The sequence below is a fragment of the Asterias amurensis genome, chromosome 20, assembly GCF_032118995.1.
Source record: "Asterias amurensis chromosome 20, ASM3211899v1".
Taxonomy (NCBI): Eukaryota; Metazoa; Echinodermata; class Asteroidea; order Forcipulatida; family Asteriidae; genus Asterias; species Asterias amurensis.
Genome location: NC_092667.1, coordinates 11,282,850 through 11,300,356, shown reverse-complemented (window position 1 = coordinate 11,300,356; position 17,507 = coordinate 11,282,850). Strand labels below are relative to the sequence as shown.

The following is a 17,507-nucleotide window of genomic DNA, read 5'->3' as shown; positions in this document are numbered from 1 at the left end:
TACATTGAATTCACACAGTGTGTATTGATGATAGAAAGCTTCCCTTAAAATACTTGCTGAGGTGCTGTAGTTTTTGAGAAATCTGTAAAACAAGTCACGAAACAATTTTTAGCACGTATTTTTGTGAGATTGTTTTACTCAATTTTCAAAAACAGTATTTAAAGGGAAGGTTGCTACCATCATTATCTTCAAACGGCGTAAGTTTAATTTAAAGGAACAGTACAGAATTGGTAAGGAAGAAAAATCGTGAAGATCACAGATTTACATAAAATTTACACGGTCTAATGGTGATGATAATAGAAAACATCCCTTGAAATATTTCTGTCTAAAATTTCTGTCTAAGAATTTGGTTAATTTTGTTCATCCCCAGAACATTTGAATCTGATAAACGATTCACGCATGAACCTTTTCTCAGGATTTCTGTGGGTTGGTGTCCGTATGCGAATGCTGCAGCTAGAGATGCAGTTGGTACCCGCTGTCACCTCACTAAACGTGGATGGATTCGAAGTTCTTGTGAGAATGTCCTGAGAGTCTTTTGCTGTTTTCTCAGCAAGTAGACACTGTAACCAGCTGAAGCATTCATATGATGACTTTTATTGTATCCTTTAACATAATTTAGTTTAAAGGGTGTTTGTTACTTTTGTAGGACAAAAAACACAATGTCCACAGATTTACACTAAACTTACACAGTTTGAAGATAGTAGAAAGCTTCCCTGAAAATATTACTTGCCGATGGTTCTGTAGTTTTTGGGAAATGAGTAAAAGAATGTCATGAAAATAATTTTCGTCTCATGAGACGAAAATTATTATAAGCATTTACAAACGAATTGTCATGACATTGTTTTACTAATTTCTCAAAAACTACAGCACCTCAGTAAGTAATATTTCAAGGGAAGCTTTCCACTATGATTATCTTTAAACCCTGTAAGTTTAATGTAAATCTATGGACATTTTGAAATGGTACCCAAATCCTTTAAACCAGTAATTCACTGACAACAAAACCAATCTCGACACTACCTTTAATTCCTCAATGCCTCAACGTACCTACAATATTGAACACTTGTTTTCACATGGGCTCGTGTACACTTACAACGAACTCTCTATTATTGTTATTTTACAGGGCTATACCCAGTTTCTAATTAATACTAGCAGGCATACTCGGTGAGGAATCCGTAAATGGACGACAAATTAAGCACAGAGTGGTATATTGGCGAATCCGCAGGTCGCGGACTGCGCTTGAAGATTGGCTTTACATCTTGATTTATTTCCCAACCGGATTTCGTGTATATCAACAAACAGGCGATTAGTTCAAACAAAACATACTTCCCGGACCATTGACACTCATTATATATGGCACATCCTCAGAGTGTTTGTATTAGAAAAAGTGTCTGCCATTTTTTTCATCGATTCTATCACCAAAGTACTTTGTTTTCTTCTGTAATTGATGAGAGATGAGTGTCAACAGTAATAACTATGATGTCTGCGTTAATGGTAAGTAATAATAATTTTAGTTCTAGGGCGGGTTTTTTTTTCTCGACCTTTTTTCACCGTCATTTTTTACTACTAATAAAAAAACCAAAATGGAAACCCCAAACAGGCACGCAGGTCCACTAACTGAGAACCCTTGATCACACATAAGAACAAAACAAACAGACAGTGACAATTGCAAAAGTGCAAAAACAACTGCAGAAAATATGGGAACTTTATCATATCCAAGTATTTTTCCTGCAACGTATGTGGAGCTACATTTTGTATGAAAGCTATTCCTTTATATCGCCATTCAATGGTTTGCAAGGTGACGTTGCGCAATATGCTGACCAGTGACACCGGGGTAAACCCATTTTCTTTACGATCAAAGAGAACTTGGTCCTTTACATGCATTAACAACACACGGGACCAACGGCTTAACGTCCCACCCGAAGGACGCAGCAATAATGAAAGCTATTCCTTTATATCGCCATTCAACGGTTTGCAAGGTGACGGCGCGCAATAATCTGCCCGGGCAGACCAGTGACACCGGGGTAAACCCATTTTCTTTACGATCAAAGAGAACTTGGTCTTTTACATGCATTACACAACACACGGGACCAATGGTTTAACGTCCCATCCGAAGGACGCAGCAATAATGGTTAGGTGTCTTTAGGACTTAAGTGCCACGACAGGGACTCGAGCCCACACGCTGTTGATGATAAGAAACACCAAAGCTTGAGTCCAGTGCTCCTATCCGCTCGACCACCACACGCCATATGTATGTATACATGTATTTTAATTTTAGTGTGCCAATTTTTCCCCATTACAATACAATACAATACAATACAATACAATGGGTTTTTATATAGCGCCATTTCATTTAGACCACAGCGCTTTAGACGAACAATAGCAATGCAAATAATACAACAAATGAACAATAAAGCAATAAACAGACACTAAGGAAAAAAAATGTTTTTTAAGTGCTTTCTTGAAAAATAGGCAGTGAAATTGAGGTGCGTATGGTGATGGGAAGATGGTTCCACAGTCCTGGAGCGGCTAAGGAAAATGATTTATATGCAGCGGATTGAAGAGATTTGCTGCTTAGTTTATTTTCAGCAAGACGGGTTTTGTCTGATGCTGAGCGAAGCCCAGCCCTAGTTTGAATGTGAAAAGAAAAACAAGATGAAAGATATGCTGGTGCAAGTCCATTTAAGCATTTATACACATGTACCAATATCTTGAATTGAATGCGCTCTTTCACCGGGAGCCAATGTAGCTTTTTGAGAAAAGGAGTTAACTTCCCCCAAACCACTTGCTGGACTATTTTATTACTTGCTACCTCCGTCTGATGAAAAGGGTAGGTGATGAGGCAAACTTGAAGCAAAATGATGCTTTACAAACAAGTACATAATTGGTGTGTCGTGGCTGAGCGGTTTTAAGAGCAACGGATTCAAGCTCTGGTGTTTCTGAGGGGAGAGTGTGGGTTCGACTCCTGGTTGAGGCACTTGTGTAAGATACTGTACTGTAATTGCTTAGTCCTTTATAGATGGGACATGAAGTAATAGGTTTCGAGTGCTTATAGTTCCCGCCGCCCAATTTGTTTGCAGAAAACTCGAACTGCATAGTTGTATATAGACTGAAACATCAATGGAGTATATTCGCCTTACTAAGACAAAGACTCTTTGTCATTAGACTCTTAACATTTTTCCAGTTAAACAGATAATTAACGTTTATAACGATGATTGTTCACTGATTTTTAATTTCTACTAAAATGTTTTTAATTTCTACTAAAATGTTGTTACTAATATTGTTTACTTCCACGCCTATTTGTGTCTTCAGGAAACTGACAGAGTTAGCTCTCTTATTCTTGTCCACGCGCTGTGGTTGTCATTCGTCCCATGGATTCTTACGAAGTCTGTGGACAATGGTGCATACGGTTTGTATAAAATAATCTTCAAAATATTTTAGTTTAAAGGCAAAGTATACCTTCAGATATTTGAACCGTTCCCGTTGTTTTAATCATATAGTGTATAATGCATAACAAAACTAACGTGTGATTTCATTACAAAAGGTGGTTGCGTTTTTGAGATAGGCCCCTCGCCGCAAATCCAGAGTGAATAGTGTCCACGCAGGAAAACAACCCGTAATAGGAATACACAGTCTGGGAAACGTATCCGACCGTTACGTTCGTTTCTCACCTTCAAATTTAGGGGCATAACCGAACAACTATTTCTCAAAATGCTTTACACTATCGAAAACTTGTGTATGTCTAACGTTTCATTGCCATCAATTTTAAGAGTGCTAAACGTTTACCTTCCTGTTAAAGGCAGTGGACACTATTGGTAATTACCACTGGTAATTACTCAAAATAATTATTAGCATAAAACCTTTCTTGGTGACGAGTAATGGGGAGAGGGCGATGGTATAAAACATTGTAAGAAACGGCTCCCTCTGAAGTGCCATAGTTTTCGAGAAAGAAGTAATTTTCCACGAATTTGATTTCGAGACCTCAGATTTAGAACTTGAGGTCTCGAAATCAACCATCTAAACGCACACAACTTCGTGACAAGGGTGTTTTTTCCTTTCATTATTATCTCGCAAGTTCGATGACCGATTGAGCTCAAATTTTCCCAGGTTTGTTATTTTATGCATATGTTGAGATACACAAACTGTGAAGGCTAGTCTATGACAATCACCAATAGTGTCCAGTGTCTTTAAATGATAGCATGTTATTCTTGCTGATAGTCTATATTCAACTTCGATGTTCTGAAGAGATGAATTGCAGCAAACAATAGAAGGCCTTATACAAATATTATTGTAACAATTTCCTGGTGTTTGGAATCGTTATACATCCGAATAACTTTAATTATGTTTTTAAGGTTTCCTTTTTGTCACCACCTTATAACCATGGAGGTAGATAACACTTCTACACTTACTGTCAGAAATATTCAGTGAATAAAATTAGTTTGCTCAATAAATCTGTTTAGAAACTAAACCTCCCTGGTTTATTTGATCATGATCAAACAACTTATTGTTTTGTCCTATATTATGTGATGCGGATCTCGGTTCGTATACTTCTTCTTTTGAGATTTTGAAGTGCATGTGACCTCCTCCCAAACTGAACATCTCTTGCTCGTTTTCTCTGTATACACTACATGTTTAAATATAATAAAGACAATCGTTTTACTTGGGGATGAATTCCAACTGTTTTGCTTTACAGATGTCCGCCTGGTCGGGGGTTCAGACACCATCCCAAACGCCGGTAGAGTTGAAGTCTGGAACACCGACTCCTCCGAGTGGCTTCCTGTATGTGCTAGTTACTGGGATTTCAGAGATGGTCAGGTAGTCTGCAGAGAGCTTGGCTACCCCGGAACGCTATCAGTGGACTATCATTACAAAAACGACATGACTCGCACTGCCGGTGGATTTCAATGCTATGGAAGTGAGTATACAGCACTACTTGATAATAATGCTTCTTAGGCATGACACTTTATACATACAAAATAAACACAATTTTTATAGTACAACTGATAAACATATAAAATCTCCTGACGATGACATAGAGCAAGCTAGTCGAAACATTGAGACCAATTCACTGAACTGACTCCGCGGTAGTGCAGTTAATTACGATCCTATAAGCTAAAGTAGTAGTCCCAACCAATTTCCGTTACCTTCCGCCAGGGAATGGTAGTTAAAAATCAGGACAGTTCTTTTTAGAACTGAGAAGTCTCCCGAATATCCAATAAATCAACTCCGATAGTCGAAGAAAGACAGTTCTCTAAGAATAAACTCTAGCTGACAAGTAGATACACACGAGGGTGTTACCGCAAACCAATATAACATCTTAAAGTCCCCCACCCCGTCAAAAAATGCACATAAATGAGGTCTTGATACTTACGATACAACAATTAACAAGGCTATTATTTTGGTTTTTACCCATACACCAATGTATAAGCACTGTATATATACTCAGTTCTTTCATGAGTCCTGTGGAAAAAAGCACAGGCTTACTCGGATGTATGCCTGACTTTGTTTACAGGAGGACTCGGGGAAGTAGAGTGTACTGAGTATATAAATTATTCTTTATCCCCGATGCAAATTTAAAGGCAGTGGACACTATGGTTATTACTCAAAACAATTATTGGCATAAAACCTTTCTTAGTGACGAGTAATGGGGAGAGGTTGATGGTAAAACATTGTGAGAAACGGCTCCCTCTGAAGTGCCATAGTTTTCGAGAACGAAGTAATTTTCCACAAATTTGATTTCGAAACCTCAGGTTTAGAACTTGAGGTCTCGAAATCAACCATCTAAAAGCACACAACTTTGTGTGACAAGGGTTATTTTTCTTTCATTATTATCTCGCAACTTCGATGACCGATTGAGCTCAAATTTTCACAGGTTTGTTATTTTATGCATATGTTGAGATACACCAACTGTGAAGGCTAGTCTTTGACAATTACCAATAGTGTCCACTGCCTTTAACATCTGTAATAAATTAACAAAGCATTAGAGACACACTATAGCCAACAAAAATAAAACAAGGAAACCACACGGAAATGGCAATTTGACATTATTAAACCAGGGAGCAACAGGCATAATTATTGGCTGCATAATAGAGTAAGACAAAAGTGAAACAAAACACAAAAATACCAGAGAGGTGTGTCACTCCGACAAAACTTACACCCTGCCCATCCTTCCCAGTCTCGGTTGACTCAGCAAATGCACAGTCACGCACAAACATACGGTTTGTTTACACTTGTTTTGTTTTTTGAGCCATTGGAAATTCTCAACCCTATAATAGTTTATAAAAACTACATGAAAACTACATTTGAAAAGTTGCTACGTTTTGAGATGTCGCCGAAATTTCGGAGCAAAGTCCAACGCAGGAAGAATAGTTCCTCATAGGAATATACAATATGAGAAGTGTTACTGCAGTAACGCTACTCATATGCAAATTTTGGGCAATAACAACTAAAATATATATTCTACACAACCACTTTACTCTGAAGTGAAGTGTTCACCCTACGCTTTATACTATCGAAAACTGATGGCGGCTTCCAACCAATAGTTTTTACTAAGTGTGATAACCAAACTTTACGTTTCCTGTTAACATAGTAAACAAAACCGGAGTCACGCACCATCTTCCTAAAGCCATTAACACATCTATAAAGGAAATGTTGTTCAACCATTCGTCTTGTATCGAAATGCCACTTGTATGTACAAAATGCACCCTTGTTTACCCTTTTCTGGTCATGTGAGGACATCCTAAACTGAGCTCGGGGTGGCTAGTTCAATTGTGCAATACCGTCAGGCATAGCATTTCCAAATATCATGCTGTTGTTGTCAATAAATTGACTGTGTAGAAAGAATTGCATGGACCAGTCTGATCTCGACCACACTATGCCGATATGGCGATGTGGGGGAAGAGGGTATTTCCCTCATTGTTTTCATTCTTGTACAGAAGTACCCCCCCCCCACCCCACCCCAGATTATCTTAGATTTCTTGATCGAGATTCCAAGCACATGCTTAAGAGGTGGGGGTGGGGGTGGGTTAGACTTGATGGCAAGTCATTAGGCGCTGCCTATTTGTTACTAACACACATTCTACCGTCCCCGTGACCACACCGCGCTTAACAATTACCGACTTGATATCAAGACTAGGGAGGGGTAGACCTACACCATAATGCCCAATGGAGCACCAATAATGTTGATATCGGTTTAACCTTGTTGACATTAATGTGTCAACCGCTTGACAACACTTCCTCCCTACTTCCCGCTCTTCACCAAACTCCCCAAAATTTCGCTGACACATTATCAAAGTGTGTTAATGAAGATTTTCTTGTGCATTTTATTCAGCTGAGACAAGTTTATCAAGATGCCGTCGGTCACCTGGCACCTCATGTTTGGGATTGCAGGCGGGAGTGAAATGTTCAGGTTAGTGTGTCATCTTAAATAATCTAAAATGAAAGACACATCACGTTAATCGTAGTTATTTGTGAGGCTACTTATATTTAAAACAATAGTATTGTATAGGCCACAAATCTCTCAGAGATATACTAGTTTCGTCTATCAAGGAACAAAATTACACCCTTTTATAATCACCATTGCTGGTTTCGATTCCCACAATCGAAATTGAGTCCCAAATAAAAGTGAACAAACGTGTGCAGATGTTGTTGTTGTTGTTCTTGATGTTGATGTTGTTGTTGTTGTTGTTGTTGTTGTTGTTGTTGTTGTTGTTGATGTTGATGTTGTTGTTGTTGTTGTTGTTGTTGTTGTTGTTGTTGTTGTTGTTGTTGTTGTTGTTGTTGTTGTTGTTGTTGTTGTTGTTGTTGTTGTTGTTGTTGTTGTTGTTGTTGTTGTTGTTGTTGTTGTTGTTGTTGTTGTTGTTGTTGTTGTTGTTGTTGTTGTTGTTGTTGTTGTTGTTGTTGTTGTTGTTGTTGTTGTTGTTGTTGTTGTTGTTGTTGTTGTTGTTGTTGTTGTTGTTGTTGTTGTTGTTGTTGTTGTGGTGGTGGTTGTTGTTGTTGTTGTTGTTGTTGTTGTTGTTGTTGTTGTTGTTGTTGTTGTTGTTGTTGTTGTTGTTGTTGTTGTTGTTGTGGTGGTTGTTGTTGTTGTTGTTGTTGCTGTTCTTGATGTTGTTGTTGTTGTTGTTGTTGTTGTTGTTGTTGTTGTTGTTGTTGTTGTTGTTGTTGTTGTTGTTGTTGTTGTTGTTGTGGTGGTTGTTGTTGTTGTTCTTGATGTTGATGTTGTTGTTGTTGTTGTTGTTGTTGTTGTTGTTGTTGTTGTTGTTGTTGTTGTTGTTGTTGTTGTTGTTGTTGTTGTTGTTGTTGTTGTTGTTGTTGTTGTTGTTGTTGTTGTTGTTGTTGTTGTTGTTGTTGTTGTTGTTGTTGTTGTTGTTGTTGTTGTTGTTGTTGTTGTTGTTGTTGTTGTTGTTGTTGTTGTTGTTGTTGTTGTTGTTGTTGTTGTTGTTGTTGTTGTTGTTGTTGTTGTGGTGGTTGTGGTGGTTGTGGTGTTTGTTGTTGTTGTTGTTGTTGTTGTTGTTGTTGTTGTTGTTGTTGTTGTTGTTGTTGTTGTTGTTGTTGTTGTTGTTGTTGTTGTTGTTGTTGTTGTTGTGGTGGTGGTTGTTGTGGTGGTTGTTGTTGTTGTTGTTGTTGTTGTTGTTGTTGTTGTTGTTGTGGTGGTGGTGGTGGTTGTTGTTGTTGTTGTTGTTGTTGTTGTTGTTGTTGTTGTTGTTGTTGTTGTTGTTGTTGTTGTTGTTGTTGTTGTTGTTGTTGTTGTTGTTGTTGTTGTTGTTATTGTTATTGTTGTTGTTGCTGCTGTTGTTGTCAATGTTGTTGATGGTGTTGTTGTTGTTGTCATTGTTGTTGTTTTTGTTGTTGTCATTGTTGTTGTTGTCGTTGCTGCTGTTGCTGCTACTGTTGCTGTTGAGTTTTATTTCGAGTTTTGTTTAGGAGGTTGTTGGTTTTTGTTGTGTGTTTTTGGTGTTGTTGTCTTTCATGCCCTTGTTTCCCTTCATGTCCAAACCTATTTAGCTCCGGGTTACATAGGATGTTTCTATGTGTTCAACCCGTCCGGACACAGTCCCATCTTCTGGACATACAAAGCCTACAGCGACTGGTCAGTGGGGACGTGTGTCCAAAAGAGTAGACGTCTCTATGGGCAGGATTCGGACTTCCCTAAGTATCTCGGGGTGAGACAGTCAGTGTGTTGGTTCAACTTGAGACTGAGTCGATTCGAGGGGCGTAGACGATCGGATGCCATGTGTGACTTCAACTGCGTTAAAACAGCAGGGGAAGAGTGTGGCGGTTATACAACGATTGCAGTCTATGACGGTAAGCAAGTTTGTGGGATAATTCTGTCAGTTTCATGTTTTAAATGCAAAGAATGTCGTTTTGTTTTTGTTTAACTGCTCAATTTGTTTAATCCTATATAAATGATTGTATAGACGATGTGACCTATGTTTACATTCAAACCGCCCTCTGTTGACAAAACACTATATACGTCATGTTTCGCCGGGCACTGAGTTGCGTAGTCATAGTAAGATTGCGTACACTTTCTAGCTGGCTGCCAAAACACAAAGGTTTTTTTGCCCGGCGGTATGCGCGCGAACCATGTTATGGTTTTCGTGTGACGTCAGAGGTCACATCGTCTATAGTTATAATGCAATAGAATTACTTAGACAATTTCATTTCAAGAGGTGGCTGCGTTTTTGAGATATCGCCGAAAATCCGGAGCAAATGTGTCCACGCAGGAAGACTATTCCTTGTTTGTATCTTATATTCAATTTTTCCAATAACCGCAGTACTTCGAAGTGAAGTTTCTCAAAATGCATTATACTATAGGCCTACTGCTGCGCTTCTTTTCACGTTAATTATTATTGCCATTCATTTTCAGACTCATTAAACCCATTTAATCTGCGGTGATGCCATTGCATGAATCCCAATTAATATTTACAAGTCAAGAACCATGTTACTTCTTGAGTTGCAAGTCCCAAGAGTCTGTCTAGATAACAAAGAAGATGCAAAATGACCTCATCAAGTCAAAGTTTCTTTGAAACCTGTCTTCCTTGTGAACGTCTTTGACTATTTGAGTATTGTTTGTATGGTTTCATTATTCCAATAGTGACTCTTGGCTACTGCCAGGATCCGGGCAATGTAACGAATGGCACCCGTGTCATAGACCACGCGGCAGACGAGTTCTACTTCGGCACTGTTATAAGATTCTGGTGCGATATCGGCTATGAGCTACTTGGACCAACAGCCATACAGTGTGTCAACGGACAAGATGATGTTAGCTGGAATGGCTCTTTACCTTCTTGCTCGAGTGAGACAAAAAGATTTGTTAATTTTATTCTGATAATATAATATTTAGGGAGGTTGAATCCAGAGAACTTGTTCACAATACACCTTATGCACATGACGTCATTTCAGTAGGGCGCCCTCACCTAGAGGTTGGCCAATTCTGTGCGCCGCGCGTACAAATCTGTGAGTTTCAATTGTTTCGTCACCGTTTTTCCTCTAAGATGGCGGCTGGATGACGTCATTGGGGACGAAAAGCACACGACTCATTCTCCCTCTACTCAAACTATCATTCCCATTCATTTATTAATTCTGGTTGTGAAGCTAAGGACTCCCAGAAAAGCGAGTAATCACTGTACTAGCCAAGAACCCAATAACCCTTGTTGAGATATGGCGAACACACAACACTTTATAAGGTTTGTGTAAATTTGTGTGCATACACCCAAACCATACAGTACACTCCTATCACGTCTGCCATACTTCAAAAAGGCTAATGGAAAAAAGACAAGGGAGAAAGTTACAGTTTTAGATGTGTGTGGAAAAACCCAAGAGAATTATTCAAGGGAAAACCAACGCAGTCAGGTATGAACTGAAAACCTAGTCCACACAGTGCCGGCCCTTAGTGGGATTTGAACCGGGGGCCCCCGAGGTAGAAGGCATGGGAACATACCATTACCACCTCACCCGACCGCCCTTTAGCAGGGTGAAGGGTAGTAGACTCGACTCAAGTCCCAATCCCGTGCCATCCCTAGAAAACTGCTCTGCATTCCCCCAAACCTGTTCAGGTGTGGCGGTTTCAACTTTCCGCCTTATTCAGTTTTCCGAATGACCAAATACGGTAATATTACGTCATGCGACGCCTGCGCACAGCAAGCGAAAGCAGTCAATTGTTTTTATGCTGTACTGAGTCCCGGAAAACTGAACACGGCGGAAGACTGAAACCGCCACACCTGGACCACTAATAGCTATATGGACCTCTCACACGAGAACGGGGCTTGAATCAAGTCTAGGTGAGGGTTGTTTTATTTCCCACCTATAATGCTTGACTGTCAATCAAAGATTGATAATCAGTTTGGGAATTTCTAGTTGTCCTTCTTTGTCCTGATCGGATAATCTGAGGCCGTACCGACTTAGTGGCTACAGCTACGGCTAAGGCTACAGCCACGGCTACATCTGGATCGCTGCGTCATCATGCGATGAAGTCGTAGCCGTAACTGTAGTCGCTAAATCGGATACAGCCTAATACATTTTGTTGATGGCTTTAATGAAGCTTTAAAAACATTCTCTGTATTTCTTCCACTTATAAAGAATTGAGGCAAACGGTTACAACTACCGCCATGGTTATTGACAAGCCATCAAATGGTCCCGAGTCAACTCACGTGTCACCAATGGTCACTACAGTTACAGTGCCACACACTCATGTGTCCCAAAGGGTTCCCAATGTCACTGTCACTGCGCTAGAACCTCAAGTGACTCCCGGGTTCACTAATGTCACTGTGTCAGAAACTCACGTGACACCAATGATCCACAATGTCACTGTCACCACCTCGAGATTATCTAACGTAACTGTTACTGCTCCAGAGACTCAGGTGACCTCAGAGGTCACCAATGTCACTACGTCAAGATTATCTAACCCGACTGTCACTGTGACAGAATCCCGCGTGTCATCAAGGGTCACTAATGTCAGTGTGCCCGATACTCAGGTGACCACAGAGGTCACCAATGTCTCTGTCACTGCGCCAAACACTCACGTGTCCCCAAAGGTCTCTAACCCCACTGTCACGAAGCTAGGAACTCACGTGTCCCCAAGGATCACTAAAGTCCCGGCAACAGAAGCTCAGGTGACTTCAGAGGTCGATTATGCCATTGTCACTGCACCAGAAACTCACGTGTCCCCAATTGTCACTAGTTTCCCTACGCCAGAAACTCAGGTGACTCCAGACTTCGTCAATGTCACTGTCACTGCACCAGAATCTCTGGTGTACCCAAGGGTCGCCAGCCCCACTGTCACTATTCCAGAAACCAATGTGACCACAAGGGTCGCTGATGTCACTGTCACTAAGCCAGAAACTCCCTTGTCCCCAGGGGTCGCTAATGTCACTGTCACTGAGCCAGAAACGTATAAAGTGAACCCAACTGTTCCCAATGTAAATGTTGATGCATCAGAAACCAAGTTGTCACCAAAGGTCACACATGACACTGTCACTGTACCAGGGACTCAAGTGCCTGTTGTCACCGTCACTACACCGGTACCAGGAGTGAAAGGGACCCACGAACCAGTACCAGAAGACAGGCAGAATTGCTGGATGAACCTTGGTGAGTTTCTAATCGATATCAATACACCTTATTCCACATAACATAAATCATTTAACTCTCGGCTTTATTGTTATTTTGTGTAATGGGTCACTACATGGTAAATTCTCGCTGTGGTTAAAGGCAGTGGACACTATTGGTAACTACTCAAAATAATTATTAGCATAACACCTTACTTGGTAATGAGTAATGGGGAGAGGTCGATAGTATCAAACATTTGTGTAACAAGGGTGTTTTTTTCTTTCATTATTATCTCACGACTCCGACGACCAATCGAGCTCAAATTTTCACAGGTTGTTATGTTATGCATATGTTTAGATACACCAAATGAGAAGACTGGTCATTGGCAATTACCAATAGTGTCCACTGTCTTTAATTACTACTGTTTGTATGTTTGTTTTGACACACAGGACTAATCATCGCGATAGTGGTTGGCATCGCAATATGCATACTCCTACATACTACCATGTTGATACTCTGTTTCGTTCACTTAAGGTAGGCCCATTACAGCAATGTGAATACATAATGGAAGAAAACTGACACTTCCTCGAGGAATAGATAATTCATCAAAATGCATAGACGTAGAAATAATAGGAAAACATTGTATTCATAGACAACTGTTAAGCACATAGCTTTCTTTGTACACGCGAAGTCGAATGTTGAACTGTGTCCCAACCCGGATCATTGACTTGGACCTGAAACAAAACGGATCTTGATAAATTTTAATTGCGCAACAGAAATGTACAGTTGCTTCCCTAGTCTTGTGTCATTGTTTCCTATTAGTAAAAACTACTTATTTATTAAAACCCAGAGCAATGCCCCGCCCTGTCAACGATTACTGCAGCAAGTAGACCGTCGGCAAACGTGTATAACACGAAATGGTTTATACCCCACAGGGTAAACAAGAAGGTTATATAATGGCCGGTTTATAGTCGGTCGCGCGACGGAAATCTTACGCGCAATCCTAAGACTGAGGCCTAAAAACCGTGTCTTTTTATGATCGCGCGTCAAGATTTCCGACGCCCGACCATCGCGCGACCGACTATAACTCGGCCTTAAGTATATTATTGACAAAATTTTATATATCTGGATTCGACATCGATGTTAAATATCAAAATAGAATGAACAATATTTTTGTCTCACTCGAGCAAGAGCTATTCCAGCTGAAATCATTTTATAATATTGATTTCATACTTTTTTGCAAAGCTAATAACATTTCCAGATAACGAAGAGACAGTTTGTCTGTTTGAGAAAAACAATTTACAAATTACAATTTTTTATTTGTTTTGTTTTGTTAATTTATAGTGATGTTAACATGTGTTTATACACCGTATACCGCAGTATTTTTGTGCACAAGTCTATGAAAGTGTTTTCTAATTGGATAGTCCGAGTCAAAGCAAAGAGCCATACTGCCTAAAAAAAATGTCAAATATGCCACATCGATCGGGCCTGTCGGGGGATAAAGAGTTTTTTCTCTCTTTTTTGCAAAAAAATGATCAAATTAACGAATGTGTTACCATTCTACTGGCTGCACATCGGTAGGCCATCGTAAGGTTTTAACCATCCACTTTATAATTTATCTATAGGCAAAGACGAGTGAAACGCTATTCGTGTCTCACAATTGACAAACGAGCCAGAGCCTCCGGCCAAGAAAACGGCCACTGCCGTCTTGAAGACAGTGGGGCCCCAAGCTCCGTGCCACGGTACTCGTCTGTTCGACGGGGTGACAGAGGACCAAGAATCGATGGAGAAAATAACAATAACGAAACGACACACGACGTCATAATGATGCAGTGTTGCGATTCCCAATGGGTGGAAAATGGAACGTACGAATCTGTCGGTTTGGCGGGAGATTCTGTCCCCAATGTGACAAACTGTGTAGAAACTTCTTCTGAATAGCGCCCTCTATTGAATCACCCTCCTTCATCCCATGATTTCCCATGGGAGACCGAATCTCATGCGGACAGAGTTCCCTGGGGGCACCGGACTTCCCTGAATGTGAGGGATCTTGAATCCGTCATTGAGTGAACTGAATAAGTAAATAATGTTTAGGGTGTCATGGCCGAGCGGTTTAAGAGCATCAAATTCAAGTTCTGGTGGTTTAGCCATCGGAGTGTGGGTTCAAATCCCGGTCATGACACTTGCGTCCTTGAGCAAAATACTTTGTTATAATTATGCGCTTCTCTTCACCCAATGTATAGACTTGACTCAAGTCCCAATCCCGTTCCAATCGCAGAAAACTACTGCTTTGTGATGCTTAGCATTCCCCCGACCTGTTCAACATTTTGACGGCGGCGGGTATGCCTAGGCTTAGGGACCTCTAGCACGAGAATGGGACTTGAATCAAGTCTACACCCAAGGGTATACCAAAACTATAAGTGGGTACCTGCAAGGGTAGCGGTTGATGTCGTGTATTATCAGACATCGACGTTTGACAGACAGGCCTACAGTTCTCACAGACCTGATTTCATAGAGCTACATGCTTTACTATGCTAAGCACAGCACAATCCGCTTACCAAAATTAAAAATACCATGTCACATGCACCGCTCCGTGTATGATGGCTCATTTTTGCTTAGCAGAAAACTGCTTGAACAGCAATTTCTTCAGCAACGTTATGAAATGCAACCCAGATAAAAACGAAAGAAAAGTATTTTGAAACCCAGCTTTAGCTATATTAAAAGTTAACCCTTCAGAAGAATTTTGCATTTAAAGGCAGTGGACACTATTGGTAATTACTCAAAATAATTATCAGCATAAAACCTCACTTGGTAACGAGTAATGGGGAGAGGTTGATGGTATAAAACATTATGAGAAACGGCTCCCTCTGAAGCGACATATTTTTTGAGAAAGAAGTAATTTTCCACGAATTTGATTTCGAGACCTCAAGTTTAGAACTTGAGGTCTCGAAATCAAGCATCTGAAAGCACACAACTTTGTGTGACAAGGGCGTTTTTTTTTCTTTCATAGTTATCTCGCAACTCAGACGACCAATCGAGCTCAAATTTTCACAGGTTTGTTATTTTATGCATATGTTGAGATACACCAAGTGAGAAGACTGGATTTCGACAATACCCAATAGTGTCCACTGCCTTTAATCATTGCTATATTATTATAAATCTCGTTGTGTAATTTATACAGTATTCAGATTATTACTAATATATTGAAATATATTTGTAAATAAGTTATGAAAATACTATACAACAAACTTTTGTGGTGGGAAAGGTTAAGGGTTACATGTTCTATCTGTTGTGCTGCGTTTGTATATAACCATCTGAGTCACTTCTTTTATGACATCTGGCAGGTGTAGTATTGCAACCGTTCAATCAGCTTCATTGATTTGCATAGTTTATGTGTTAAAGGAACACGTTGCCTTGGATCGGACGAGTTGGTCTATAAAAAGCAACTGTAACCGTTTTTTTATAAAATGCATATGGTTGAAAAGATGTTTTAAAAGTAGAATACAATGATCCACACAAACATGCCTCGAAATTGCGTGGTTTTCCTTTTACTGTGCGAACTAACACGGTCGGCCATTAATGGGAGTCAAAAATTTGACTCCCATAAATGGCCGACCGTGTTAGTCGACGAGGTAAAAGGAAAACCACGCAATTTCGAGGCATGTTTGTGTGGATCATTGTATTCTACTTTTAAAACATCTTTCTAACCATATGCATTTTATAACAAACGGTTACAAACTCTTTTAAAAGACCAACTCGACCGATCCAAGGCAACGTGTTCCTTTAACGTAAAATAATGTACTTTTATGCGCTATTTTCTAAAAAGAAAAACATGGCTGCGAGTGGAGCATCCGGGGAGCCCCCCCCCCCCTTCTCACTATGACCTGCCACGCCCTCCTTCCATGCAGTGCATTCATGTCCTATTCGAATCTTATTGGGAGACTTGCACTATTCTTTTCTTTGAATGAATCAAAGAGAGCCGCCCATAAAACTATTGTCAAACTCATTCTTATTCATAGTTGGATTTTATCGAATTATATCAGTCTGTATTTAATGCTAATAATGTGTAAATTGATTATGCAGTGCAACCATTGTACGACTTAAAGAAGAAGAGCATTTAATGTGTACTAAGAGCTACAGTTACATCTAAATTCATATCCAGGAAAATAATGTTTTGTTTTTAAATATTGAAACTACCAAACAATTTGAAATACGAACCTTTGCCATTCTAGAGCAGTGTATTACCAACTAGACTGTGAACCCCACAGAGGATATAATGTCTGTGATTTTTCTTCACAGAGCTCGGGAAAGTACTGAGTATACAGTGCTAGCACACATCGGTGTATTAGAGTAAAACCAATAACATCCAATAATTATCCCCGATGCAAATTTACATAGTATCATGAAGTGTTGTGCCAAACAGTTGGCTAACTTATCCCCTGGTGTTTTCAGCTAGGAACCATTGGTTAACAGATGACTTGCTTCGTACTTCCAAATCCATGTCACCTTTGGCCTCTCCCTCGTTCCCATGTATTGTCTTCCCACTCCTCCCCCATCTCCACCCCTATAGTCCTTTCTCATCCCCATTTTCTTTCCAAGTCATCCTTGGTTTATTTTCTGTTTTGATGGACATTTTAATTCTGGTGTATTTTAAAAATATTTATTGGTGCCATGTGATATTTTTATTATATTGTTGCTGTTTTAAAACTTTTGAACGCTAGGTGGCAGCAGACTTACCAGGTAAATGTCAGTTGTTTACGTAGTTCTGAACATGCGCACATTACCAAGAACAATTGATTTTACATGGTAAGTCTGCTGCCACCAAGCGTCCTGAAAGTCCCCCATTGAATTGAATTGAATTGGTTGTAAAGTACAAATAAAACCAAGAAAACAAAGCTTGGTATGGCATTATTATTGAAAACAAAAACAAAAAAGAATAGTTCCCTTCCTAACCCTTAAACAATCATACC

The 17,507-nt window shown here is 39.8% G+C and overlaps 1 protein-coding gene across 2 annotated transcripts; it reads left to right on the top strand.

Annotated features, from left to right (window-relative positions):
• The first annotated feature begins 1,361 nt into the window (after nt 1–1,361).
• Nucleotides 1,362–15,957, top strand: LOC139952383 (uncharacterized). 2 transcript variants are annotated; one of them, XM_071951498.1, is made up of 9 exons: nt 1,362–1,491; nt 3,310–3,397; nt 4,691–4,912; nt 7,328–7,405; nt 9,001–9,300; nt 10,091–10,291; nt 11,575–12,582; nt 12,990–13,074; nt 14,166–15,957. In XM_071951498.1, the coding sequence occupies exons 1-9, from the start codon at nt 1,474–1,476 to the stop codon at nt 14,476–14,478; spliced, it is 2,313 nt and encodes a 770-aa protein (XP_071807599.1). In that variant the 5' UTR covers nt 1,362–1,473; the 3' UTR covers nt 14,479–15,957. The 2 variants fall into 2 exon arrangements, with proteins under 2 accessions (XP_071807599.1, XP_071807598.1); XM_071951497.1 differs by having other exon boundaries at nt 3,310–3,406.
• The last annotated feature ends 1,550 nt before the right edge of the window (nt 15,958–17,507 follow it).

Bases quoted from the DNA above. Each gene is read 5' to 3' on its own strand.
- LOC139952383 (XM_071951497.1), top strand. The intron at 12,583-12,989 runs GTGAGTTTCTAA...TTTGACACACAG, and splicing joins GAATTGCTGGATGAACCTTG to GACTAATCATCGCGATAGTG. The intron at 13,075-14,165 runs GTAGGCCCATTA...ATTTATCTATAG, and splicing joins CTCTGTTTCGTTCACTTAAG to GCAAAGACGAGTGAAACGCT.